The 23,360-nt window shown below is 50.7% G+C and overlaps 1 protein-coding gene across 3 annotated transcripts in view; it reads left to right on the forward strand.

Moving 5' to 3' along the window:
* ATOH8 (atonal bHLH transcription factor 8) overlaps nt 1-7,809 on the forward strand; it is a 34,371-nt gene extending 26,562 nt beyond the window's left edge. For 2 of the 3 annotated variants that reach the window (XM_055242519.2, XM_055242520.2), the window contains one exon: nt 6,633-7,809. Coding sequence is in view for 1 of the 3 variants with exons in the window: in XM_055242520.2 (XP_055098495.1) it covers nt 6,633-6,638 (6 nt within the window). In the remaining 2 variants the exon portion in view is untranslated. Of the gene's footprint in view, nt 1-718; nt 917-6,632 lie in introns of all 3 variants that reach the window. The other variant, XR_010115609.1, reaches the window with a different exon arrangement.
* Nucleotides 7,810-23,360: the final 15,551 nt, after the last annotated feature.

Here is a 23,360-nt window from a genome sequence, read left to right on the forward strand (position 1 = left end):
CTAGGATACCTGGGACCCAGCACCACCTCTAGCATCTTAGCACAGGAAGGGCTCCCCCAGGTTACCTGCTCTCATCCTCAACATTGCCTGATGCAACGATTGTTTCTTACTGATAGGGAAGTTCTTCTGCACGGCCTTGACTGACTCTGAGGTTTGAACACATCCACTGACTTCAGTGAAGGAGGGGTTTGACCGCTGGCCCTACCTTGCTCCTGGCCTGGGGCCTGTGGGCAGCTGTCTGCACAGCACAGCTGAGGCCTGTGCCAGTCCCCTCCTCTCTGGTGACCAGCCTTGAGAAATACAGAAAGGACTGGGCGGAATCCGCAGCAGCAGCCAGCAACGGTGGTCCTCAGCTTTCCCCTAGAGTTAGACTGTAAGCTGCCCCAGTGCCTGGGACAGGACTGGCCCCTATTAGGAACTAATACATCTTTGCTGAATAAATGACTTTTTCTCCCCATTCTTGGCCCCCAGGCCAACTGTCCTGGCTCACTAAAGGCTCTGGCCATAACTGAAACTCTTAGACACTTGGGACCTTGAAGGGCCCTCGAAGGGCCCTCCAAGCCCGGACACAGCACTATCCTCGATTCATGCCATGTTCCCGCCCCCTACAAATAGCAGCCAACTCCAACTGCTCATAAATTTCCTGCCTGTCACCCATGGCGCCCAGGCCAGGCAGGCAGGAGGTGCTGGAGGCCGACTGGTCCATACCTACTTCCAGGTCCCTGGGGAGCTTGGAGGCCAGAAGCCCAGGCCTTGCGCCTGTGCCCAGAATAACCTCTGCAAAGCCTGGCCCTTGGAGAAGATGTGAAAGCAGATCTGTCAAATGCAAGGATGTCCAGGCTTGAGTGTTAAAGAAAACACCAACGCAGCTTATGATGCAGCTTGTACAGCGTAATTCCACTTTTCGTAAAATACTGTGAGTACGCATATGCATGGGAATAGCATATGGGACAATAGTTTACCAAATGTTATCAGTGGTTTGCTCTCCGTGGAGAGATTAAGGTGATTGAAACAATTTTCTTTCTCTTCACTCTTCTGTATTTTCTTTTTCTTTTTTTTGAGGCAGAGCACTTTGGGAGGCTGAGGTAGAAGGGTCACTTGAGGTCAGGAGTTCAAGACTAGCCTGGCCAACATGGTGAAACCTCATCTCTATTAAAAATACAAAAATTAACCGGGTGTGATTACATACGCTTGTAATCCCAGCTACTCGGGAGGCTGAGGCTGGAGAATCATTTGAATCCAAGAGGCGAAGGTTACCATGAGCCAAGATCACGCCACTGTACTCCAACCTGGGTGACAGAGTAAGACTCTGACTTAAAAATAAATAAATAAAGATGAGGAAACTGACCAGGATGGTGGCTCACATCTGTAATCCTAGCACTTTGGGAGGTTGAGGCTGGAGGATCGCTTGAGCCCTTAAGTTCGAGACCAGCCTGGGCAACAAAGTGAGACTCCGTCTCTACAAAAGATAAAAAAAAACTAGCCAGATGTGTTGGCATGAGCCTGTGGTCCCAGGTATACAGGAGGCTGATTAGGGAGAATCACCTGAGCTTGGGAGGCTGAGGTGGCAGTGAGCCTTGTTTGCACCACTGCATTCCAACCTGGGCAACAGAGCAAGACTCTGTCTAAAAAAATAAAAAATAAATAAAAATAAAAATAAAAAAGATGAGGAAACTGAGGCTTGGAGAGGTTAAGCATCCTGCTCAGGGCCTCCCAGCTGACTCTGGGGCCAAGATGAACCCCAGTAAGAATCAAGAGCAGCATTCAGAGGCAAACGTGAAGCTCCATTTCTAGCCCACATACTGGTGTACTTAACAGTGAAAGGCAAACTAATACTGTGGTTTTTGAAAAATTCTCCTCCCATGCCATATCTGCTCTTTTTTTCACCTTTTAGTTTTAAAATAACATTTGAAATCTGCCCTTTTTAGGAAAGACCAATTTAAAAAAAAGTCAGGATTTCAACCCCATTGGAGGTTTATTTCTCCCTGCATGTAGAAGGCTGTATCAAAATTGCTTAAATACAAAAAATGTATAATTTGAAATAGTGGAAAATGGTTAAGTAGGTAAAGTGGGCATCATAGACTGACAATAAATGTAAAAGGTAAAATAACTTAAAGGCAGATAAAATCATTTTTTAAAATGCCCCAAAGTGGTAAAACTACCCTGCAGTGCACAGAAGTGATCAGGAGAGGAAAACAATTAGACTTTTTTTTTTTAAAACTGGAAATGAACAAAAGCATAAAGGATGCTAAATTGTTCCAGGGTTCGTAACAATTACCACGACTTCCCTGAAAGTACAGATAGACCCATTTACAAAAATGCGCAATGTTACATTTGAAATAGGAGAAATATCTTGCAATATATAAAGCCACAGTGAGTAAAATGCCTGTGGCCGAAAGTAGCTATGATTGAGTCAACCAGTACTTATTTGTTGTTGTTGTTGTTTTGAGACAGAGTCTCCAGAGTCTCCCTCTGACACCCAGGTTGGAGTGCAGTGGCATAATCTCAGCCCACTGCAACCTTTGCCTCCTGGGTTCAAGAGATCCTCCCACCTCAGCCTCTCAAGTAGCTGGGATTACAAGCATGCGCCACCACACCCAGCTAATTTTTGTATTTTTAGTAGAGATGGGGTTTTGCCATGTTGGCCAGGCTGGTCTCGAACTCCTGACCTCAACAAATCCTCCTGCTTTGGCCTCCCAAAGTGCTGGGATTACAGGCATGACGCCTGGCCCAGTATTTACTGAGATACTGCTGTGTGTTAGACACTGTTCTGGGCATTAGAGCTACAACAGCAAACAAAACAGGCCACGTCCCTGCCCTCGTGGAGCTGGCATTCTGACTATAAACAAGTGAACAGATAAAAAGATGATTTCTGCTTGTGATAAATGCTCCCACTTTGCCACACTGACCAAATCACCTTGCTCTGACTCAGCACATCAGAGCAGCTTAGAGGGACCTGTGAGGCCATCTCATCTAGTCATTCTCAAGGTTAATTTTAGCAGCAGAACCTGTTGTTTAAAGGACATCTTCGGCCAGGCACGGTGGCTCACGCCTATAATCCCAGCACTCTGGGAGGCCAAGGAGGGCGGATCATCTGAGGTTGGAAGTTCAAGACCAGCCTGGCCGTGGTGAAACCCCGTCTCTACTAAAAATACAAAAAATTAGCTGGGCGTGGTGGTGCACACCTGTAATCCCAGCTACTCGGGAGGCTGAGGCAGGAGAATTGCTTGAACCTGGGAGGCGGAGATTGCAGTGAGCTGAGATTGTGCCATTGCACTCCAGCCTGGGCAACAAGAGCGAAACTCCGTCTCAAAAAAAATAAATGAATAAAATAAAGGGCATCTTCTGTGGTGGCGGGGGTTCTGAGGACAGTAAGCTAGGGAGTAAGCCGGACCCAGAGCCTTGGCCAGCAGCAGAAACACAAAAACCCACAAAGGGCCAGTGCTGGGGGGAATGCAAGCCTCTCGCACTGTGCCCCTTACATGGGACACAGGATGTTGCCAGGCATTCCATAAAAGGGGTTCTGTGGTGTGGTGGTCACAGCGGGGATGCTTGCTATTCTCCATATTTGCAGTTATGCACCCCTACATGCACCCCCCGCCCAAACACACAGCCCGTTATGAAGAGGTATCATTGGGATCTTTGTCTCCTATCCCTCAGCCACAGCCGATTGGTCTAGGGGAATAAATCAGACCTAGGCTAGACCAATGGGCGTCCTCCACTGGGTCTTGGGGATTGGCATGCTGGGACACCAGGCCAGTCAGTAGTCAGGGAGGAAGGCGGACACCTGTAAGTGGCTGTTATTAGCAGGCATCTAGAGGGCAGGGCCACAGACTGCCCCTGCTGACCTTTGCAAGCCCTTTGCTACCTTTCCTGAGACCTTCCCCCTGGTCTCTGTGAAATGCCCTTTTGTAACTTTAAGTGAGCTTCCCTTTCCTGGAGGGTCGAAGTGAGTTTCTGCTCCTCACAATGCAGTAGCAATTCCATGGTCAAATCAGTTGGAAAGGCTGGCTGCAGTGGCTCACGCCTGTAACTTTGGGAGGCTCAGGCGAGGGGGTTGCTTGTGTCTGGGAGTTCAAGACCAGCCTGGGCAACATAGTGAGGCCTTGTCTCTATAAAAAATAAAATAAAAAATTAGCTGGGCATGGTGATGCATGCCTGTAGTCCCAGGTCCTTGGGAGGCTGAGGCAGGAGGATTGCTTGAGCCTAGAAGGTCAAGGCTGCACTGAGCCATGATCACAACCACTACACTCAGCCTAAGTAGCGGAGTGAGACCCTGTTTCAAAAAAAAAAAAAAAGTCAATTGGGAGACTGGGTCATTAAAGCCACACAAATTTCTTCACTGCAGGACTTTTCGGAGGCTTTGACATACTAATACATGCAGCAACTTTCCAAGTGGGGCCAAGGCATGTGGTATTTCCCAAACTCATGGAATGCCTCACCTAGCTGGTGTTCCACAGAACACCTTTTGGGCAATGCTAATCTGCCTCCCCTCCCCTTACTGTACAAGTGAGGGAATGACGGCACAGAGCGGGAGAGTGAGTTACCCAAGGTCACACAGCTGCTGAATTGCAGAGAAAGTCCTGGCACCTGAGGCCTCCTAGTGTTCTTCCCATTACATCCCAGTTGTCATAAGACTTCCTTGGATGGATGATGTATGTGCTGAGATTCCTGGACCGAGGTGGTGGTGGTCCAGTGTAGACACCAGGAAAAGGGTGGGGTCAAGAATTGAAGGTCAGGCCTTGGTGAGAGAAACGCCTGTCTCCTTTAATCCTGGATGGTAGCTGTGGCTTCAGCGGGGACTAAGAGCCAACAGAGGGCTTGGGGCTGGCCCCAGGCTGCCCCGACCGCCTTTACAGCATGCCCAGGAGGACGGCTCCAGCTAACCCAGCCTCCACTTCTTCCTCAGGCCACGGGCAGGCTGAACAAGAGAAAAACTTTTTCTGCCCATGACAGGGCCCGCCCAGGCAGCCAGCGCCGGGATGACGTGGGCTGTAAATCACCCCGTGGACCACAGACCCAGTGCCATCCCCACGGGTTTCCTTTCCGCTTCTTAATCCTCCTCCTCAGACTCGGTAACACAAAGCAGATTCCTGCTGGGGCCAGCCATGCACAGTGGGCTTGGAGAATGTGAGCCTGGGATTTACCACATCAAGATGCTCCCGCCTCTCACTTTTCCTTTTCTCCCTCCTGAGCCGCTATTAGCTGGAGAGCACTCCCTCCCTCTGGCCCGGCTCCCTCGCCCTCCTTGGACCCCACTTCAGCCTTGCCCCAGACTTGCGTCTTGGCTGGCCGCCCTGGCCCATGGGGCTCACCAGGGCCTGTGGTTAGCAGGCCCTCCAACGTCGTGGTTTGGCTCCATCCCGGCTCCCCAAGCCTCTGTCTCAGTGAGAGCAGCCTCTGTGTGGTAGAATGAACACTGCCGATCTGGATTCAAATCCTGGCACTGACAACTTCTAGCACTTCCTTCTCGGATCCTGGGATTGCTCACTCATGAGAGGGGGGAATGAGAATGCTCCCTGGCAGGTCGGAGGTGCCTGACAGATGTTTTGCTTTAAAAATAACTACTTACTAATAGCTGTTGGTTGAGGGTTGGAGCACGAATCAAAAGGGTGTTTGGAGTTGCTTTAAGAGGGATATGTTGTACCAGGTTCAGGGACTTTGTTATTTTTCATCCTGGGTGGATCTGGAGGTCTCACAGAGCCTCCCCACCGGCTCTGACCTCCCCAGAGAGGTAAAACCCCACAGGCCCCATGACCTTGCCCCCTGTCCCATCCCTTCCTGGTAGCCAGTTATATCCTCTGCTCAGAGTGCCAAGTTCAGCTGCCAGAATTAGGATTGCACAGATCAGGGCTGCAGGGAACTTAAAGGTGGTCTAACCCAGCAATTTTCAAACTGTGCTCCTTAGCACCCTGATTCTCAGACATGTCCCAGGCTCTCTGTTGGAAGGAATGCAGTAGGTCTCTGGGTCCCCCTCCCTCTGTGTCCCCTGACTCCATTGTAATCAAATAGACAGAACCATGTTTTCTGTGTTAGAGTTCCGTGTACTTCATTCTCCTGCTTAAAAGGAGCTTTCATCGATCTTCTCCAGCCATGCCATTTTACAGATGAGGACACTGAGGCCTAGAGAAGTCAAATGACTTGTTTTAGGTCACCCAGCCGGCAGGTGAATGTGCTACAACTAGAGTGGGCCTTGTGACTCCTAGGGCAGCGCAAGGAAGCCGCAGACGGCCATTCCAGTGGGACTGAGCCTGCAGAGGAGCCTGCCACTCCAGGGTGGGGACGGGCCTCTGAGATCCCTCAGAGGGGTGGCCCTGGGGATTGTGGTGTCAGCCCCAGGTGTCCCCGAGCTTCCAGCCACCCTGGATCCCACTACTCACTGTGGTTCTCTTCTTTCCCCAAACCAACCAAAACGCAGGGCCTCTGAAATGCAGCACTAAGGAGGAGGGGGACAGTGTGGGCTCTGGAGGCAGCCAGGCCTGGGTTTGAATCCTGGCTTTTCCACTTATCGAACCCTTCAAGGTGGAGGCCCCTCTGCCTGGAGGACTCAGTGAAGGGACGTTCTGCAGGTGTCCAGAAACAGGAACCAGGTGGAGTAGGGGCAGCTTTTAATGGCTGGTCATGTCTTTCAGGAGTGACTGGCTGCAGGCAAGACCAAGGCCACCACTGTGGGCCCTCCTTCCAGTCAGGCCTGAGGACAAGGTGAGCTCGCTGAGTCCAGCCTCGTGGTCTTCTCCAAGATGCCGCCAGATGCCCAGCATACAGCCTCTCAGGGTCGGATCGGAGCACACCTGCCTCCCTCTCCCCTCCGCCCTCACCCAGCCGCTCCGAGGCTGCTTCACACTTTGCCCTCTGCCTGGTGGGGAGGGGAGAGCTCAGCCCCCCCACTCAGACCCCAAGGCCCACTGTCCAGCTGCAGAAATTCGTTGCCAAAGATTGGACAGAGACACCGAAGGAAATGGGGTGATGAAACCCCACAGCGAAAAGCCACACCGTTGCTCTGTGACTTTTGCTCCTCCTGTTGCCTGAGCCCCATCTCAAGCCAAAGATGAGTCAGTGGTTCTGCCAGGAACTCATGGAAGGGATGGGCATTTGATGACCCCTGGGGGTCATCTTGGCCCTCTGACCTGGCGCTCTCTCTCCACTGGGCCTTGCGCTGGCTGAGTGCAAGACAAGCCTTAGGGGCTGTGAGAGGGAGGCTGGGGTGCCTGGGCGAGGCCGGGAGTGGGGCCCAAGATCCCTGCCCACTCTCTCCCCTTCATTGGCTGCCCAGGCCGCTGGCCCCAGTTCTCAGTGTCCCCTGGGTCCAGGCTCCTTGGGCCCTGAGCATTACCAGAAGGGAGTAAGCAGGGAGAGAAGCAATATTACTCCCTCCCCTACACCAGGGACTTGCCCCAGGGCAGCTCCCTATGGGTCTTTGCTCCCCCAGCCAGCCTCTCCTTACTGTGACCCACCCCCATGGGCCCCCATCCCAGGCAGCCAGCACCATGGGCAGGCCCTGCCATGGACAGAAAAAGAGTTTTTCTCTTGTTCAGCCTGCCCGTGGCCTGAGGAAGGAGTGGAGGCTGGGTTGGCTGGAGCAGTCCTACTGGGCAAGATGGCGCCCCACTTGGAGGGCGGTGGTCTGTTACAGGGTGTGCAGGGGCAGAGGAGGAAGGGACCAGGGGACTGGGCCAGTATGTGGAGGACGGGGGGTGTGTTCAAAGCCAAGGCCTGCCCCTTCCTTGTGCTCAAATGGCCAAAGCTGTTCACGTCTGTGCTCAACCATCTGCTTCAAATTGAAGTAAAAGCCCCAAAATGTCAAGAAAATACTTGTGTTGAGTGGACTCTGTGGGTGACCAGGACTTTGGCTGGTCATCGGCTGGGGAGTGTGAGGGAGGGGGTTGGTCTCTATCTACAGGTTGAGAGCCCTTCAGGATCAGGCACTGTGCGAGTGAGAGTGTGTGTCTGTGTGTGGAAGGGGGTGGAGGGCGGTTCCCACAATAGTCTCAGCCTGGACTAGTGACCAGGAGGCCTGGTCAGGAACACATGAGGAGCCCTCTCTGTCCACACTGCACTCAACCTGTACCATGGATTTATGAGATGGGGGCCCCTATTATTAACCCCATTTCACAGATGAGGAAAGTGAGGCCTCAAGTAGACAGGGCCAGTCGGTGACAGGGCCAGTCGGTGACAGAGCCAGTCATTAAATCAGGATGGGCTCACTTCAAATCCTGTGCTTTCAAACCTTTTCCAGCCCCATCACCAGTCCCAGCCCAAAGTCTCTGTGTGGCCTTGTCACATCGCTTCACCTCAGTGGGCCTAAGGTATGGACAATAAAGGCCCATTGGGACTGGGGGAAGGGGTGATAAGATAAAAAATAGGAGAGCACAGTCAAGGCAGAAGGGACAGGGCTGGCCAAGGAAAGGGGGATAGGAGGGGACTGGAGGCTGCAGCCATGCAGGACACAGTTTGTCCCTTGGTTTCACCAGTGTCACTTTCTCGTCTTTGTTGCTCAGACTCCTGAGCTGAGCTGCGGCTGGCTGCAGGGAGGCCCCCTCGCAGTAGTGTTTCTCAGGCTGGCCCTTTACCAAGGACCACAGTGTCCAAGCTGTCTTGGATCCCTAGGCTGGCACAGAAACAGGGGACCCAGGTGGCCCTGAGCACTACTCAGAGCAAAGGTGCTCTGGAAGCAGACTGGACAGAGTGGGCATGGAATGGGGCCAGGAAGTTCTGTTAGGAAGGTTTAGCCACCCTGTGACCCTGGCACAGATAACAGCACTGCTCTGTTGTCCCTCAGAGCCTCTGAGTAACCCTGATGGCACTTCCTAAGGCAGCAGGACATGTGGACTGACCAACATCAAACTGTTGACATAGAAGACCATTTCTATTACTAAAGGGAGTGTACCCCATTCTGCTGCCAAGGGAGCAAACCCATGGCCTTACCACCCAGAAACAGCCCATCCTCCACCTCCCATCCCCCTCCTGCATACATACTTCATTACATATTTCCCTTTCATTCTGAAGCATCACTGATGACCAGCTGCCTGTCAGACACTAAGATAGGCAGTGAGAATGAAGAGATGGATCTCGTGTCATGCATGGCATCAGGGAGCTCTGGGTTCTGTACGAAGGGTGGGACAGACAGGTAGACAAGCAAATAATTATGATTACAGTCAGATGACTAAGGTGTTGTCGGGAGCTTTAGGAAAGGAAGAACTAACTCCTGGGGAGGTTCTCAGGAAGGATTTTCCTGGAAAGCAGCCCTGGGACTTGCGTCTTAAAAGGTGAGTAGAAGCTTTCTGAGCAGGGGGGGTAGGAGAAGGGCTTTCTATGCAGAGGACCACTCAGCTCTGGCAGGAAATTGGAATCATCCAAGAAGATTATTAAATATTAAATATTGATATGAAGTATTGATGCCCAATTTCGTCTCCAGAAATTCTGATGTATTGGTCTAGGGTGTGGGCTGGTCATTGGGATTTTTACAAGCTCCTCAAGTGATCTTAATGTGCAGGCAAGGTTGAAGCCGCTGGTCTACGTGGGGTCTGGTCTACGACAAGAAAGTGGCTTTGAGCCATCGATTTGGGAGACAGGCTGTGGGTGGATGCATGTGTGTGCACACATATATATGTATGTGGATGACTAAAAGTGCATGCTCTCCTCTCCTTTCCCAGCTTCCTCTCCAGCACAGCAACTTGTGTTCGTATGCACACACATGCACACTCCCTCTCATGGGCACATGCACACCCACACACACACTCGGGTACATTTCCAGAAAATGGAATTACATTTCAGATAGATTCAGATTCCACCGGCAGTCTTCTAAACAGTTTTATGCAAGCAGCCATTCAAGAAGACCCTCAGCAAAATATAAGGAGCTGCCCTCATGGGGCCCTGTGAAAGCGCTTTGCAGTCCAGCCTTGGGTTTGTTGTCACAGAGTCACCTGTGGATCTGTTTGTAGCACACTCTCCTTGTCTTGTCTGCTCTGGGTCACCAGGCACAGGCCATAAAGGGATGAGGGGACCCTCTCCAGGGGCCCACAAGATCTTCATGGGTATGTCTGCATGAAGCCCCACGTGTGCACACCCAACTTCATGTGTGTGTGCCAGCCTCCTGCTCTCTGCAGGACAAAACCAGAAAGAAGGCTTTGGGAGTTGGAGATCTCAGCTCACAGGCCAAGCTTTGCAAGACTCTTCAAAGACTGCCCACAGACTGTGCTGCTTCCTGGGTCTGGCCTGAGACTATCCCAGAAGAGAGGGTTAAGTTCTGGAGATGAGGTTTTGAGCAAGTGTTCATCTCCCCACACTATGCTCCTTCCTGTCTCCATGGCCACATCCTTCAAGGCTCTGTGCTGTTCTCTTTCTTTCCGGATTTCTCCACCTCCACCAAATTCCCCTTTCTCACAGCTAGCGGAGGCATGAGTAGGCAGGTCCCAGGGGCTGGGAACTGGGTAGCATTGCCATGTGCAGGGACTGTGTTGGGAGCTGCAGGTATAAACAGAGCTCCTCTCTGCTCAAGAGCTTGCCGGTGAGCCTGGACAGAGGCATAGGTGCAGCTAATTAGGATAAGACAGGGGCTGTGCTGTGGTCAGCGGTGGGAAGCCGGCGAGGGGACTGGAGTTGGGGCTACACTTGCCTCCCTCCTGTGCTGCTTCCTGAGCCATGAAGTGGTCATTACCAACATCCCAGGCGACAAACAGCAAGACTCAGACATCTCCAAGGAAACCCTTCAAGTGGATCTGTGCCATTGTTCTCTTCTTGCCCTCTTGCTGCCCTGCCACGTTAACAGCTGCAGTTTCCTGCTTCCAGGAAGACAGTGGGGCACAGGGTCCCTGCTTTGTGGGGAGCAGCTGGCTTCACCCTTTGCCCCCAGGTTTTGCCCTCCCACGTGTCTCCCTTCTGGTGACCCGGACCCCAGACAAACTATGCCTGCCTCCCTGAAGCCAGGCACCCTGAGGAACTTAGATGGACAAACAATGACAGTGTTTTCCAGAACTGTGGGTACGTGTCTAATCTCAGATGGTATTATGAATTCCTGGAGAGCAAAGTTTGGATCTAATTCAACCCCTGATCCTTGAAAGGGCCTTCTTGCAAAGTGTATATATTGGTTTCTTTGTTGAATGAATGAATAAAACATGGAAAATGTGGTAATTCACTCATTTTTGTTTTCTTCCTTCCACAAATAACTCCCAAGCATCTAATTTGTTCAAGACCTGGAGAAAACAGGACCCCAGCCAGGTGATCTTTTATATGGTTTTGGAGAGGCTTGAAGGGAGAGGGGCTTAGAGCCGACAGAAGCCTGGCCTTGGACCTTTTTGCTCTTTACGTGGCCGAGCCTTTGAGAACTGAGTGAAGAGGACAGCATCACAGCACACGTGCTGGCACACAGGCACTGATGAACAGTTATTGAATGTGTAGATGAATGAATGAACGCCGCCAAGCCTCCTTACAGCCCTACCTCGGACATCACTAATCAACAGTGGCTCTTTTTCTCCAGGGGCTCCCACGCTGCCTGAATTCCGCTCCAGACAATGCTCCAAGCAGTTACTACTAATCCATCGGAGAGATGAGCTCCCTCTGCCGTCCTGGTCCTGTGGCCTCCCTGGAGTGGGCCAGCCTCCTCGGGCCACCCCAGCATGGCGTGTTTGAGGCGATGTCAGGAGTTCACCTTCACTGTTGCTCACGGGCCACATGGCTGCCTCCTGACTGGCCTCCCTGTCAGTAGTCTGTGCCTTCCAACCCTGCCTCTGCCATGGCTGAGAGAGGTTTATTTCCAAACTTCCTCCCTGGGCCCATCGCCTCCAGACTACAGCCCAGGCTCCTTAGCTAACCATCATGATGGTCTTGTGTGTCCTCCAGGTCCACAACATCTCCCTGTCGCCACTACGTCCGGGCATGCCCACAGCTTGGCCGTCTCTAGGTGGTGGCCGAATCCCATCCTGAGATATCATTAACAGCCCCTCTTTCTCAGCTGTGGCCCTGTGTCCTTCTCTCCGGCTGCCCATGAAACAAGATTCTTTCTGACCTTAATGTTTGCTGCAAAGGAAACAGTTCCTTTTAGTCCTAACATTACCTGGCGTTGTATCCTCCCTAGCGCCTGGGTGCCCGGGGAACTCTAGCTCTTTCAATCCCAGAACCTGGGGCGGACAGAGAGGCCCTACTTAACCTGACAGCAACAACCTAGATGGCCGCCCTTCTGCCCTCGGGGCTCATCTTTCCTTTTCACATTTAAATAAAAACATCTCCACTCCCACGCCATGTTCAGTGGGAAGCCAGCCCAGCATTGCCCGTGTCTCTGAGGATTCTCGAGGGACTTACATCCTTGGCTTTGATCTTTGGGGCCCACTGAATTCATCTCTCCCTCAGGGGCTCCCTATGGCTGCTTCCTTCTCTCTACCTTGTGGCCCTCAAGGGAACACACACACCTTTCCTCAGTTTCCCCAAAACATCCCTCACCCAAGGCGGTGGTGTGGAGAGGAATTATTTTTTCCATTCCTGATGAATCTTTTTAAATGCTTACATGCATGAAAAAGCAAACAGGACCTTGCCTTTTACTTCCTAACTTATGCAGCTGATTTCATGTATTTTTGACAGGTTCATCATGTTTCCGGCAGTTGTAACTTTTTTCCCCTCTGGCTTCACTCCCTGGTGCTACATTTCTGGGCTGTGACTCACCTGAGGTTGTCTCACAGCTGGCACTTAAATCTAGTATTTTTTCTTTATTCTAACATCTTCCCCTGCCCCCCTCCATGCCCATCACCACCAATATGGTGGCTAATGGATAGACTATGAGCAAACACAGCAGCTGGTGAGGGTGCTCACCCACCCTTGGCCGAGCAAGTATCCAGGATCTCACCTCCGGGAGGAAAGATACACCTCCCTGGACCAGCCAGCCTCTCCCCGGGCTCTCCTGTCACCAAGGTTTGTCCAAAGGCAGCAGATGGGCCACACAGCGGGGAGTGAGGCCAGGACAGAGCTTGCCCCCTCCCCAGGAAACCGGCAGAGCCAAGCCCGTGCCCCCAGCCACCTCCAAAGCCATCTGGCCCACAGACAACATGCTTTCATCCTTTGGGATTTCATTTCCAGCACCACAACCAGAAGTTTCTAGAGAATTCCCCTCTGGCAGGCACACACATGCACATGATACACACACACACACATTTTTTCTTTTTTTAAATAAAGAACTTAAAAATGTTTCCAAATCCCAGGAAAGGAATCTCCATTTTTGGAGAAAAAATAGAACAAAAACAGCAAGTTTATTTATTTCTTTATAGTATGCTTCGAGATGGCCATACTGACCTTCATTTCCTAAATAAAAATCAGGACAAGAGGTTTGATGAAGATTTAAGTGCTTTTTCTGGACAGGTCCTGGTGTGAAAGGCAGCCTAGGGAGTCAAACATTGTAATCTGGGGAGCAGCTCTAAGATGAATAAGATTAGGCTGTCTAAAAGCAACCGATTCAATGATCCTGTCCATTGAGGACCACGGTGTAATACATCCTTTTCCTAAAGGCTCTGAAAAGTCCTGCCGTGGAAAAACTCATTTAACTTTTTGAATTCTGTGCCTCTCAAACTTTTATGAACACTTACCCTTTAAAAAAATGTATTATGGTGAAATATCCATAAAATAATATTTAGCATTTTGACCATTAAGTGTACGATTCAGTGGTATTAAATACATTCATAATATGTGCAACCATCACCATTATCTATACCCCAAATGTTTTCATCATTTCCAACAAAAACTCTGCACCCATTAAACAATAACTCTCCCTCCCCGCCTCCCCCCAGCCCTGATAACCTTTATTCTACTTCGTGTCTCTATGATCTTGCTATTCCAGGTACTTCATATAAGTGGAATCACACAGTATTTGTCCTTCTCTGTTGGCTTATTTCACTATGTGTAATATGTGGCTTATTTCACTATGTGTAATATGTGGCTTATTTCACTATGTGTAATATGTGGCTTATTTCACTATGTGTAATATGTGGCTTATTTCACTATGTGTAATATGTAGCTTATTTCACTATGTGTAATATGTGGCTTATTTCACTATGTGTAAGGTCCATCTGCGTGTTGGCATGTATCAGAATTTCATTGCTTTTCATGGCTGAACAATGCTCCATTTTATGGATAGACCACATCTCTGTTGATGGAGAATGCTTATCCTTTATTACAGGGACCCATCTCTCATGGGACACCAAGAAAGGTCCCCAGAACATAGTTTGGGCACTGTTGGTTTTTGGAACCACTAGAATGTTTGGATTTAGAAGGGGCCAGGATGTTCATGTTCTTATCCACACGGTTGCCCCAGGCACTGACAGAAGGCCTTCAGTCAGCTCAGTCTCCAAACTTAAGGCAAAGGCTGAAGCCCTGAGTGGGGAAGCTGTCTGGGAGGTACCTGGGGAGTGGTCACCCCTGGGGGGAAAGCCGGAGCCAGCCTTGTTCTCTAAACCCCACAGGACGCTGGGTCCTGCTGGGCTGTGGGGCCTGCTGGGAAGGCTGACAGCTCAGTGTTGGTGCCATCTGTCAGGGCTGCCTTCCCTGGTTTTGAGAAGAGGGCTGGACAGGAGCCAGGTTTGAGGGGAGCAGTTGCCCGGGAGGCCCTGGCCCCTTTTGGCAGCCTCACAGGTCCTGTTCCTATAAGGAGCTGGACACGCTGTTCTGAACAACTGCCCCTGCCCTTCCCTGTCAGCACCTCCCACGGAGACCCCTTTCTAGCGGGCAGACAAGCTGGGGATTAATGGGTTAGGGGGCCCAGAACCCCAGTTCAGGCAAGTGAGGAGATGCCCAGAGTCGAGCCTCCATGTTGTCCACACGGACAACATGGGCCCCTCTGGGAACCCGAAGGCCTGGGCTCCAGCTTGGCCTGATCCTTCACTCCATGCCTGTATCCTCTGAGGTCGCTCCTGGCTTGGTAGTCTCCCACCTGGTCCTCACACTGCCTTGTCCTGCCCCGATGCTGGCATTCAGGGTCAGATTAAAACTCCTCTCGCTGGCTCTACTGCCCCTGGAGACCAAGGGCGCACCCTGTTCTTGCTGGAACAGCTGTATTTCCCCTCGTGAGAGATTTTCTTTTGAGCCAGAGAATTATTTGAAAGAGGAAAGACCTTGCAGAGTTGTTAAACAAAACAACACAGCATCTCTAGAGGAATTACAAATAAACGGGGATTCACCCTTCAAATCTGGATAAAGCTCCCCTCCCCAGACCTCAAACTTGCTCCTCTACTAAAGCTGCTTTGACCTTGGACCAGACCTCCCTGTGCCTGGGCCTCCCAGGACACATCCTCTCTCCCCCGTGGCCTGGTTCCTTGCACCTCCATCTGTCTTCCTGGCTCCGTTGTGCACTCCTGGAAGATAGTGAGTGTGTCTGGTCATCTCCCCAGGGCAGAACGGCCCTCAGGACCTGCGTTGATGCAGCACTGCTGGCCTGGGCTAGAAAAGCTTTTCGCGATTCTCTGCCCTGGTGAGGGGCTTCAGGGTCCTGCCCACCCCAGGGCAGCCCAGCCCAGCCCTGGGGTTATCCTGCAGAACCCAGCAGAGTCAGGTGTGGGAGGGAAGTATGAAGTAGGATGAATGCTGTCAGCACAAAATGGCTAAGGAGCTGGAGCCAGACGGAGCACACAGTGAGGGGAACCCCAAGAAGTACTGTACTTCTCCAGCCCAAAGCCATTCGGAGGGATTGAAGTGAATGTCTCGCGCACACGACAAGGTGGCAGGGTCCATTCCTCCCAGGGCCTGTCTGCAGCCCGCAGTCCCAGGTCCTGGGCCTACCTTGAGGCCTGCCTCCCTGCAGAGCTTCGTCTCTGTCTCCCACTGAGCCAGGCCTGTCCTCAGGACCCCCTTTCCTCCCCAAAAAGCCCACCCCGTCCTCAGGACCCCCTTTCCTCCCCACAAAGCCCACCCCTCTCAGAGCCAGCCCTCTCTCGGCCCTCCCTGCTTTATCCTGGCCATTCTGCCTCAGCTGCTTTCCTCAGTGCGTGGATTCCAGTGGCAGCAACATCTGCTGGGCACCGTCTGGCCCGCGGGTGGTCACAGGGTGCCAAGGGCCCTAGTGCTGGTTCTTGGCCCTGCCACTCACTGGCTGTATGACCCAGGGCAAGTTGCTCCCTTCCCTGAGCCTCAGTTTCTCTCTTTTGTAAAAAGTGGTTGGAAGAGATGGTGACTAAAGCCTCTTCCGGGTACATAACGGACGCAGCTCGTTCCCCTGCTGAGACACTGTCTTCACTGGCTCTGCGCCTCCGTCTTCCTGGTTTGGCTCCTGCTTCTCTGGCTGCTCCTTCCAGACCCCCTTGGCCTGTTGTCACACTCCGGGGCTCAGTCCTCAGGACTCCCCACTCAGGCTGCTGACTTCCAATTCCTGTCTGTATCCCAGAGACGGATAGGATAATATCTGCTCATTCAACACCAGACGGAGTTAAATATCTAAGGAATTTCTACTCTAAACCCAGCTTTTAAAGCCAGCCCTGCCCCACTGGGCATCATCCACAACAGGCAAGCAGAGGCATTTCATTCGGTCTGCCTTCCCCCTCAGCACTGGCCTCGGCCGACCTGTCCTTGCCCAGGTCCTCTGGGCCCCTCCCAGGGCTGTGGCCTTCCTTTGGCTGGGACCTTAGGCAGGACTCATTTCCTCCCAGGCCTGAGCACTTTCTCAAGGAGCCAGAGCCTGTCGCTGCTGCCCAGTGCTTCCTCAGAGGCAGGACCTTGGCAAGCACTGCCTTGCTGCTGATGAGACTTAATTAACGCAGGGATCCGCTTTCCTCCTGGCCCTGGGAGAGAGGCGCCCGCCTTGGAGCTCAAGGACACAGGGTACCTCATTGTTCTCCGGAGAAACACAGCTGCCCCTCCGCAGCTGCTGCCCCCGGGCCTGTCAACTGCCGTCTCTGCTCTCGGAGGTCCTTCCCACTCTCCTCCCTGAGGGGCTTATTCAAGTGCCCACCAGCAGCGACCCACGTCCTTCCCCTGAGCTGGTCTCTTCAGGGTGTCCATGGTGCTGACTCCACGGGTCGAGCATTAGGCCTCATTGGACTGGACATATCAGGCATCGGCGCAGCCCGTTCCCCTGCCGAGATGTCTTCACTGGCTCTGCAGCTCCATCTCCCTGGTTTGGCTCCTGCTTCTCTGGCTGCTCCTTCCAGGCCCCCTTTGCCTGTTGTCACACCCCAGGGCCCAGTCCTCGGGACTCCCCACTCACTCAGGGCCACGCCCTTCATAGGCTGCTGACTTCCAATTCCTGTCTGTATCCCAGAGACGAATAGGAATAGGTATCGCTCTGTCTATCACAATAGATACTCCTATCTGCATCACCCAGAGCCAAGCCGAGTCCTTGCCTTCAAGGCCCCGCACCACCTGCCCTGGCACCTCCCTGACCTCACCTTCACTGCTGTCATCTGTGTGGTTCTTTGACACACCAAACCCAGCCACCCTTTGCATTAGGCCTTCGCATTGGCTGTTACCCCCTGCCTGGAATGCTCTTTCCCCAGTATCTGTTTGGCTCGTTCCCTCATTATCTTCAGTTCTCTGATTGAACACCACCTTCTTAGCGAGCCCTTCCATGATGGCTCGATTTTATTTATTTATTTATTTATTTATCTGTTTGTTTGTTTTTTGAGATAGAATCTCACTCTGTCACCCAGGCTGGAGTGCAGTGGCGAGATCTTGGATCACTGCAACCTCCGCCTCCCAGGTTCAAGTGATTCTTCTGCCTCAGCCTCCGAGTAGCTGGGATTACAGTCGTGTGCCATCACGCCTGGCTAATTTTTGTATTTTTAGTAGAGACAGGGTTTCACCATGTTGGCCAGGCTGGTCTCGAACTCCTGACCTCAAGTGATCTGCCCACTTCAGCCTCCCAAAGTGCTGGGATTACAGGTGTGAGCCACCGCGCCCAGCCAATGGCTCTATTTTAAATCGCAACGCTCCCCTACTTCCCCTAGCACTCTCTCCCTTGCTTTATTTTATCCATAGTACTCATCACTCTCTGCCACGCTATGTCAGTTTGAAAACACTATCACCTCCCTCTAGACCGTAAAGTTCATGGGAGCAGGGGTTTTTGTTTTGCTGACCACTGTATCCCTAGTGTCTAAACAGTGCCCCCTTGGGGCTTTTTGGGCCTAGGAATGCTGTCCTCAGTCCCTAGTAGCTGATGAACAAATATGAGTGCTTCATTAAATGTACTTGTACGTGTATCTTTATGTCCTGGTGGTTTGACTTCTGTAGACTAGATCATGGAAGTATGGTTATTCTGTCCAGTGTATGTATATTTTTAATTTTAATAAACAACTCCAGATTACTTTCCCAAGAGGTTGTAGCAATTCATGCCCATTTCTCTGCCTGTGCTGGATGTTATCACACTTGAGTTCTTGCCCGTCTTCTGGGGAAGCAGGGAAGGCATCTCATTGTTTTAATTTTCATTTTCCTGCCTAATAGAGAAGAACACTGTTCATATTTATTGACCACTTGAATTTCTGTTTCTGTGAATTGTCTTGTTTATTGTAGTCTTTGCCTATTTTTGTTTTTACAGGGGAGATGGGTAGGGGAGGACTGATGTTTTCTAACGTGTGTGTAAGACGGAATCTGCATTTTTTTTTAAAGCATCCCAGGTAATTGTGATACTTATGGCCATTCCCAGCGCTATCGCTTAGTATGAGGACCCTCCTGGTCCGCTACTGCCTGGCAGGCTCTGGGGTCCTCTATGGGTTTTAGAATGAAAGGTTTTAAGGTTTTTTTTCTTGCTGGTACTCTGTACTTTCTACAATGATCTTGTGTTACTTTTTTAAAAAGGTTATTAAAAAACAATAATAGGAAAACCCTTGTACTGTAATACCAAGTGGAAAAGCATTTACAGTTAGGATGTACTTTTCTGATGAGAATGACATAAAAGGGCTCTCTGTGTGCAGAAAACTCTAGCAGTGAATGGCCAGAATGAAAACATAGGATTATGGATAATATTCCTTACCATGAAAGTTTTCCTTACGATGGAAGGCAGACAAGTGGGAGAAGAAGAGGTGAGGGTGAACCCCTAGTGGAAAAAGAGTGCCTGCTGGAATGGTGGCACTTGGGCTAAAATACCCTCCTTTTGTGCCTTGGCAGACATCACTAATTAATCACTTCAGCAGTTCCTCCTAAGCTCCAGCTTGGCTTTAGAATCTTTCTCAGCCCCATAGTCCAGAGAGCTACTGCTCACAGACCAGAGCTGGCAGGTGACATTAAACCCAGTCACTGTCCTTGCCTGAGCAGGGGGCAGCGCAGTCACACCTGGCAGCCAACTCTCTTGCTGGGGCAGCAACAGGCTCCCTGGCAGCCCTCGTGGCTATGTTGGGGCTGCAATCCAGTTGGCTGCTCCTACCTAGCCGTGCCCTGGGGGTGGGGGAGGCACCTGGGGTCTTTTCAACCTGTACTGTCTCCCATCTCTTATATAGAGCATAGCTTCCCGGACTCTCTTCTCCTCCCAGCCCTGGGGGCTTGTTGGAAGTGGGAACATTGTCCTCAGCCTGATGCTTGGCCCTGATGCAAGGTCCACATGTTTTTTCATCATTGACATTCAGGGTCAACATGTGGACCCTGGACCCTGGAACTTCCCCTCCAACACCACACCTTGGCCACTCTCACCGTTTAGGCTGACTCTGCAGCCTCTGACCTCTGTTTTCATGATTTTTGGCATAACCCCTCTCCACTCACACGGTCCCAGCTGTGACTTCATGCCCTGATGCTGTGTTCACTGGCACATCCTGACTGTCTAACCAGGCCCCTAGCCCTGCCCCCCCTGCCTGCCCTGCACTTGGCATGACTCAGAGCTGACAGGTTCATCAGCCAGACTCACTGCACAATGCCAGGAATTCCTCATCAATCTTCTTCCTCTAGACCAGTTTGGGGTGGGGGTGGTGGGGGGTTGATTAGAAAGAGTAGGAAGAAATATTTTTATAGCTTTTTCTGTTTTTTTTTTTTTTGAGCAACAGTAAATGATATAGAAAGATGACATAGAAATATATGAGGAAATCACCAATAATCTAATCACCTGGAGATAACCACAGTGACTGTGTTGGTGAACGTCCTTCCAGGCACCTCTCTGCCTCCACACTCATTGAGATATACATATGCGCATTGTCATAAATGGCATCGTGCTCTATTCAACCTGCATTTTTCACTCAACTATATGTCATGAGCATTTTCAAGAACGTCAATGATGAAAAAACATGTTTTCTTTTCCTAGGATGTAAATTATATTCCACAGGATTCTTTTTTTTTCCTCCTAGAATATCTACGTTTTTGCTTCCTCCGAGGCAGAAATGTTATTCATTTCCCATTTCTCTTCCATAGTAATAGACCACCAATTTCTAGTTGTGTGGACAGCCACTACAATGAAGACAATGTATCTCCGCTTCCCAGGGGGCTCTGTATGGCTGTGGGACTGAGTTCTAGTCAATGGGTGCAAGCAGAAGAGGAATGTGTACAACTGCCTGGATGTGCCCTGTGCTAGGTAGTTTAATATATGGCCATAAATTATTTGACAGTCCTTCTTTCATTTAGGTGGAGGCTTAATTCCCTTCCTTTAAGTGTAGCCTGCACTTTGTGACTTGCTTCTAATGCATAGAATGTGGTAGAAGCAATGAACACCTGAGGTTGAACTGAAGAGGCAGTTGGCTTCCTTCTTGCTCTCTGTCTCTTGCATCATCCACTCTGGGGAAAACCAGCTGCCATGTCATGAGGACAATGTAGCAGCCCTATGGAGAGAAGACTCATGTGGCAAAGAACTGAGGCGTCCTGCCAATAGTCACGTGAGAGAGCCATTTTGAAAGCAAGTCCTTAACCCCTGAACCAGCCTTCAGGTGACTGTGGTGCTGGATGACATCTTGACTGTAAACTCTGAATTCCTGACCCACAGAAACTGAGATAATAAGTGTTTATTGTGTTAAACAACCAAGTTTTGGGGTAATTGTTTTGCAACAATAGACAACTGATACATGCCCTTAAAAGGATGGGTGGGTCTTCCCTTCCCCTTTACCCTCTCTCTGGATGGAAGGTGGACGTGCAGTGTGCCATCTGGGATCTTGCAGATAAGGGCAACATGCTAGGGATGGAGGAGCAACAGCATAGAGGGGGTCTGGGCCCTTGATGGCTTCATAGGACAGGGTTAGCATAACATCTCAGACTTCTATGTGAGAGGAACATGAATGTCTATATTAATTAAGCCAGAGCATCCCAACCAATGTTGGGCCTTCCTGGAGTGCTATCAATGGGTTGCAGGTGCATGAAGCTACTGATCCCCTCTGTCTCAGGGCAAGTTACTTCTGCATGTAAGCAGCCTGCTATGGACTGAATGTTTGTGTCTCTCCAAAATTCATATGTTGAAACCTAATTCCCAATGTGATGATTTTTGGAGGTGATTAGGTCATGAGGGTGGAACTTTTATGAATGGGATTAGTGCCCTTATAAGGGACTAGCAAGACCAGAGATTTTTCCCTTTCCACCATATGAAGACACAGCAAAAAGCCACTATCCATGAACTAAAAGCAGGCTTTCACCAGACACCACTCTGCCAGTGTCTTGATCTTGGACTTCCCAGTCTCCAGAACTGTGAGAAATAAATTTCTGTTTATAAGCTATCCAATTTATGGTATTTTGTTTTAGCAGTCTGAAAGAACTAAGACATAGCCTTATTCTTTTACCCCCATGAGCTACACAATTATTACAATTTTCTCTGTGTGCTGTGATGGGAATAATGTTTGGGAAGCTTTGGGTCTCTGTCATGACAGCCAAATTTTATCCCAATGAATACATCCTCCAAAGTGAGATGTGGCTTAGTACTTTTAACATATGCTGCTCTCCTTAATCAGCCATGGGACACTCATGCTCTGAGGGGTATGTCAGGTCTTGGCAGGCGAGGTGGCAGGTGCTACAAGTGGTCGGGCTTTCTCTAGGTCCCAGAGGCCCCAGGTGTTGGTGATCACTCCCCTTGCTTGTGCAGGGGACTGATTCTGCAAACAACAAGAGCGAACGAACCCTCCTCCTGGCCTTGGGGAACCACTCACAGTTTGCTTCTGACTCCAGCTCTCTTCCCCCTGAGCTGTGTCTATATCCCAACCTCCCTTCTCTTCTCAGGCTCTGTCCGCTCAGGAACACAGATGGCAACAGTGCAGAGGTGGACACTGCTTAATAACATCATTTCTCCCTGAGGACGGTCATGAGTCACATACCCAAATCAAACCAAGCCTCCTGTGAACAGAATTCTATTAGGAAGTGTGGGACCGGGGCTTTCCTGATGTCACCCACTTAGAAGAGCAGAATCTCTATTTTAATGGCTAGGTGTTATGCACGGAATATTTGTGTCCCGCCTAATTCATATGTTGACATTCTAACCCTGATGTGATGGTACTCAGAGGCTGGGCTGTTCAGAGGTGATGAGGTCATGAGGGTGGAGCCCTCATGAACGGGATTAGCGCCCTTATCATAGGAGCCCTGGGGACCTCTCACACCCTCTTCCACGTGAGCACACCACTCAAGAAGAGGGCAGCTTGTAACCCAGAAGAGGCCTCAGCAGTACCTGACCATGCTGGCACCCTGAGCTCAGCCTTCCAGACTCCAGAACTTCAAGAAATACATTTCTGTTGTTTAGAAGCCACACAGCCTATGGTACCGTGTCACAGCAGCTCAGATGGACTGAGATGGTGAGGTTCACCAGACCCAGGCAATCTGCTGGATGTGTCCTCCCCTTTGCTTAAACTCAGGGCTATATGAAGTAAACAAAAGGATCTGTTTTAGCATGAGTGACATCACACTGTAACATGAGAACCTTACACATTTTGTGATATTGCTTATGCAGACTTAGATCTACAAGACCATAAAGATTCCACAGTGGTGGCTGGGCATGGTAGCTCACGTCTGTAATCCTAGCACTTTGGGAGGTCGAGGTGGGCAGATCGCTTGAGGTCAGGAGTTTGAGACCAGCCTGGGCAACCTGGTGAAACCCCGTCTCTACTAAAAATACAAAAATTAGCCAGGCATGTTGGTGCATGCCTGTAATCCCAGCTACTTGGGGGGCTGAGGCAACAGAATGGCTTGAAACCTGGAAGGGAGAGGTTGCAGTGAGCTGAGATTGTGCCACTGCACTCTAGCCTGGGTGACACAGTGAGACTGCATTGCAAAAAAAAAAAAAAAAAAGATTACACAGTGGCTTCTAGTCTCACTGCCCAGTGGCTCCTCATTAATAACTGATAGGAACTCCAAACATCGTGGCCAGGAGACTGCATCAGCTTGGACCCGGTGGATCCCTCTTCTGACAGCCCCTGCTGCTCCTTTCAGCTCTCCACACCGCTCCATGCCCACAACTGCTAGTCTTGGGATTGAGTGTTTATTTCAGGGCTCTTATTTCCAAACTAGTTCAG

This window comes from Symphalangus syndactylus, chromosome 14, assembly GCF_028878055.3.
Source record: "Symphalangus syndactylus isolate Jambi chromosome 14, NHGRI_mSymSyn1-v2.1_pri, whole genome shotgun sequence".
Lineage (NCBI taxonomy): Eukaryota > Metazoa > Chordata > Mammalia > Primates > Hylobatidae > Symphalangus > Symphalangus syndactylus.